Source organism: Elaeis guineensis, chromosome 1 (assembly GCF_000442705.2).
Source record: "Elaeis guineensis isolate ETL-2024a chromosome 1, EG11, whole genome shotgun sequence".
In the NCBI taxonomy this organism is placed as follows: domain Eukaryota; kingdom Viridiplantae; phylum Streptophyta; class Magnoliopsida; order Arecales; family Arecaceae; genus Elaeis; species Elaeis guineensis.
The window spans coordinates 176,188,038-176,193,517 of record NC_025993.2 but is presented as its reverse complement, the minus strand read 5'-3'; the positions used below and the strand labels follow the sequence as shown (position 1 = coordinate 176,193,517).

The following is a 5,480-nucleotide window of genomic DNA, read 5'->3' as shown; positions in this document are numbered from 1 at the left end:
CATCTATATCATAAATTATTATTTTCTTATTTGACAGAGATTTTAATTCAAAATTTCAAATAGTAAAAATATCAAAAATTTAAAATAAAAAAGTGCGGATCCTCTAAGGTGCGCATGTGGCACCGCAAAATGTGGGGCACATAGCGGATGGACTGCTATTGCACATATGTTGTTTGAAAGCCGTCTATCCTCTAACGATGGTTATCGTGCATTGCGGCAGAGGATCCATGTTGAAAAATGATAACTAATCTTGCATTAGTCATTTGATATATTTCTTCTGATAGATGTTCAAATACCGTTGGTGATGATCCCACCCTATTTCTTAAAGCAGAAAGTTTCAAAAACCATCAGTTGTTTTTGTTGTAAAGCTATTACCAACCGAACACAGAGAGCCAAACTTGATAGCTAACCAACCTGCCATATTATACCCATTTCTATGAAGTATACTCATTCTTTTGCAAACTGTTGTCTGTCATCTTTCTTTGAAAAATATAGCTGTAAAATATTTTTTTATAAACATGTTCCATGAAGAATTGAAAATTTTTCGTTTTCTTCATAAATACTTGAGTTTTCAGATTTCATGACTTAGTCAATTTTGACAAAAAATAATGAACAAGCAAGTAAAAATTGTTTTTATAAATCATATTTATTTTAAATTTTATAAAATTGCTGGGGTGAAACTTGACAATCTAAGTAGGTTTCTTACGCTAGCTTGCTTGAGAATCGTTGTGGATACAAATTGAGCTCCCACTAGAATTACTTTTCTTAAAACATCATATGGTTCTTACAGTATCATAACAGCCGGTACGTTTAAAAACTACGAATGCCAACTCCACAATGGAGGCATTGTTTTGTCGAGTAAAGAAGGCTTTCTGTTTTCAATTCAGAATTTGAAGCAAAGCTGCAATCCTGGACAAGTCATAACCACGGAAAGGGGTCGGTACATCACTCGCTACGTTATATGAAACGAGGGAGCACCGCTGCTCAGCGTTCGCGATGTTATCGAATTCTTGTTTTTTTTTTTTTTTCTTTTCAATTTTTTAAGCTGATGCTGGATAATTCTGTTGCTTTTGTTGCAGAAGACCATCCGTGGGGAATCCAATCCCCGTACGTTTGAGAGAATCCTAATTATTGAAAACAATGATTGGAAGTAATAGGGTGCAGTGTGGGATCACATTTCCAAGTATTTTTGGAACAATGCTCCACCACCGACGAAGAACTTCGACCTCACAACAATTTACATGTAACAATATTTAATTAGATCCTGCATTAACGTGTAATTTAATGTAAAAGAGGCATATTGGGCAAAGCAAACGGGCACTGGAAGGGATTCCCTAATATTCTTGGAGAATATGAGTTTGTCTCGAAAGTAGTCTTTTGAAAATTTGGATTGGTACAAAATTGCTGAAATAATAAACAGTAATCATCGCATAGGACGTGTGATGTAATGCAATACCATACGTGAGAGATGAGTTAAGCGGCGACAAGGATCAAGGAAGGAGTGCAAGGAGTGTGAGAGCCTGAGTTGAGTACCAAGATGATCAAGTAAAAAGGTTTATGATGTTTCATTGATCAATCCACGATTCTTTTTAGAGAAAAATTACAAAGAAAGTAGGAGTTAAAGCTCCACCGAGTAATAGGCTGTGTTGCCAACCAATCAAATAAAAATTAATTGCTTGTGTCAAGTACATGAGTACTAGCAGATTTTACCAACTCAACTAATAGGCGCTCCCTATCATATTAATATTTTGATCGTAAGTATTTAACAATTACATAAAAAATAATTACGAGAAGTTTATGATGTGACAAATAAGGATATTCGCATGAGTGAGCCAACTCAAACCAATTACTAGATCTTTACCATCCCTGTGACACCTTTGAAACTTTGATTTCATTTTTTTTTTCACCATTAAAAATCAATTTATTAAATCCTTTTGGTATCAAATATATGTTTTCTATCATCTTCTTGGGAAGTTTTCAACCATTTATGAACTCATTAAGTTAAGATTATTTGTAGACCACTATGCTAGTTTTGCCCCCTTACAGTCCAGTAAAAGAATAAAGTTTCAAAATTTTTTAGGTAGTGTTTGGTTGCTAGGAATAAGATGGAATAAGCACTTATTCCATCTTATTCCCTCAAACACACTATAAAATGATGATGGAGCCTATGGGTTTAGCAATTCCAATCAAAAGTGTATTAATTGCACCTTATTCCCTTCTATTTGGTTTAAACTATTCCATGTTAGACCATGGAACAGCTCATTCTAGATACATCATGAGAAATAATTTTGCCTTATTCTAGATTGGGGAATAATACCACCTTATTCCCGGTGGATCCCGCGGATTTCCGACCAAACACAAAATTGAAATAGGAGTGGTGAATAGGTATTCTGGAGAATTGGTATTCCTATTTCAGAAATACTATTTTGGCTACCAAACACTATCTTAGAGCATTAGAGGTTGGCCAGGATCTTGTTTTAAATTTAAAATCATCCTATATTGGTTTCAGGGGCAAATAATGTAGGAATTTCGTTTAATGATAGTGTACTTATGTATTTGCATGTTGTCGATACATGATAAGATTGATCCATTGTGATATTGATATCACGGATTTTAGATTAGAGGATAATATTGTCCATTTCTAACTCTCTGTATTTTGCAAATGATAAGCATCTAATATATATAATCCTTTTATTAGAAATAGATTTGTGTCCTTCGATCGAAAGAAGGATTTATCCTCCTTTGTATGAATCCATTATTAGAACGCATAATGATAATTTTTAGATCTCCACAGATAAATGAATGGAAAGATTCGAAATACTTTAAGATCTATATAGATTACAAACTGACGACCGATGTCATGAAAGAAGATCGATCCTTCTTTTGCGCAAAAAATTATGGCTCGAACTTGTTTTACCATACTTATAAACTTACACCCTCTCTAGGCTTTGTCAGGGATATTCAAAGCATTTTTCTTCCTTATTTTTGATGAACCATGAATTGTTTTCATGTCCACCACACGTATAGAATTTTGTATCGATATTAAGAATCATTTCACTCATAATAAATGCTCTAAGCAGCAGGAATCTGTTCATCGGCCCCTTGTTTCCGGACACTCCTACCAACCTTTACAGCCAAGCATCGCGTATTTTCCCGTCCAAATCCAAATTACAGGTGGCCAAAACAATCCAAACAGATTCAAATCCTAATTATCATTATCTATCCATAATTAGCCGGTCTCGGATTATGATGCCCTCGCCCAACGTTCCCGCAGTCGGTGCCATCTCGTCTGAGGTGCCACCGCCGGGACCCACCTTTTATTACCCATGGGACCCACTTAAAACCAGTGGCCCTACATATATCCACGTGTACTATCCCTCACGCCAGTCCAGCGCCAGCTGGGACATCTCTGTGTTCCTTATCTCCAGCTCGTTCTCTCACCCAAACGCAAACCCAATCCCAATCCCAACAAATCCCTATTCCCCACGTTTTAGTAAAATTCCACTGCTCTTCAACATTTTATACTAAATTAAATTAATTAATCATCCTCACCCAGCCCTATATATATCCCCAGTCCCGTCTTCGTTTCCCGTCGAAACTCCAATGCCATGACATTCTGACCTCGAAGTTGTTTTCGTTTTTTTTTTTAATTTATTTATTGTCAAAAAAAGGAGGGGGAATGATCATAGGCTTTTGTAAGAGCGTACATACCTTGCTAGGGTTTCCGGATCCAGGGGAACGCCGGACCCCGCCGGTGGCTCCGCCGCCGCCGACCCTGTCGCGGTGCCGGAGTATTTCATCGCGCGACGGCGAGGGGCTGAGGATCATTGCCGGGGAGACGGCGAAGCCGGCGAACCTGGTGGAGAAGATGGGCTCAGGGAGGCCGCCGGCGAAGCCCGATCCCGGCGCCCGGGGCCTCCACGAGTGCTGCTACGACGACGGCCTCGGGCTCTGCACCGAGAGTCTCGGGTCCGAGAGCTGCTGCGACGGCAGCGTGATGGCGGGGGAAAAGGAGCCGGCGGTGGAGCTGGAGGAGAGCTCTTCCGGCACCGATGAGGCGGAGGCGGGCCGGAGATCCAGGAGGGGGAGATCCAGGGGGCGGAGGGAGGAGAGGGTGTTCCCACCGCCGCTGAGTTGGCTAGTCGGGAATGGGGGGCGGCGGAGCAAATATCTGGTGCCGGAGAGGAAGGACGGACGGCTGGTGATCAAGTTGAAGACCTTCGATTGGCCAGAGATCTTCGCCACCACGCGCGAGGACGGGCGGCTCTTGTTGCATCTGATCGAACCCGAGACAGAGGGAGAGGAGGAAGGGGAGGCGGAGGCGGAGGTGGCGCCATCGGCGGAGGAGGAGGACGGTGATAGGGGGGAGACGTGGGAGTGGAGGATGGGGGAAATAGAGGGAGTACGGCGGTGCCAAGGGTCGGTGAGCAGTCACGAGGTTCTGCCGCCGTGGTGGAATCAGCAGTTCGTGACGACGGCGTGAGGTCAGGGGGTCGCGCTGTGGTCACCTCTTTTCGCCAGGCTGGCAGGGTTGGTGGGGTTTTCGAGGTCGTAAGTCGTAACGTTCCGGAGGGCTGACGGCGGAGCAAACGACGTGCACATATTCACTCAGTGTTGGACCTTCTTGTTGATACCTCGTCTCTGGAATATTCGCCCCAACGACCCCCCCGCTCTCTCTCTCTACAAGAAATAAGAAATGATAGTATTTTAGGGACCCAACAATTTTGGCAATCAATAAATAGATTTTTTTAGGGTTCTCCAAGAATATTGTACTTTTTTATTTTCTTTTGTTTTTTTCTTTTTGGTTGATGTTTCACTTTTTTGTTTCCGTGCATTGTAGACAATATTCCAGGTCATGGTTTTTAGTTATAAAAACAATTATTTGAATTGTTTAGGTGTTATTTTGTTATAATCGCTCTGGTATAAAGCGAGGAGTAGTCATTATTTGAATAAAAAATCTTTCTAAAATTTGCATTTTCAGGATGGTATGGAAAATACCATTACATTTTACAAATAATGACGAAAACACATTACCATTTAGCTGTTATTATCAATCATTTCCTATTTTACCATTAATGACTAATAAAAGCATTTTTTTTAGTTCTAATATCTTTTGTTTTGGTCTGATTTGAGCAAATATTATGAAGACAATACTAATGACATCATTAATATAGACATCTATACGATGAATGAATGGATAGCTCTACACAAGCGTATGCATATATATTAGATGCATAAATAAATAATAAATTATATAGTTAAATAGAATCTAAGAGCTTTATTTATTGTTCTAAATAAAAAATATATTACAGATATCATCAATCATTAGTATAAGCACTCCCATGATGAGATCCCCATAAGCAGAGCATTCATTTTATTATATATATTAGACATATTAGATATTAAATTATATAACTAATTAGAATGGATATAATAGGCTTTTTTTGTTATGCAAAATAAAAACCATATTATTGATATCA

The 5,480-nt window shown here is 39.5% G+C and overlaps 1 protein-coding gene across 1 annotated transcript; it reads left to right on the top strand.

The window, feature by feature from the left end:
• Nucleotides 1-1,330: 1,330 nt before the first annotated feature.
• Nucleotides 1,331-4,937, top strand: LOC109505497 (uncharacterized). The gene has a single exon (XM_019848269.3). It carries the CDS (start codon nt 3,680-3,682, stop codon nt 4,481-4,483), a length of 804 nt encoding a protein of 267 aa, XP_019703828.1. The 5' UTR covers nt 1,331-3,679; the 3' UTR covers nt 4,484-4,937.
• Nucleotides 4,938-5,480: the final 543 nt, after the last annotated feature.

Excerpts from the sequence above, each read along its gene's own strand:
- LOC109505497 (XM_019848269.3), top strand. The coding sequence starts at position 3,680 with ATGATCATAGGCTTTTGTAAGAGCGTACATACCTTGCTAGGGTTTCCG.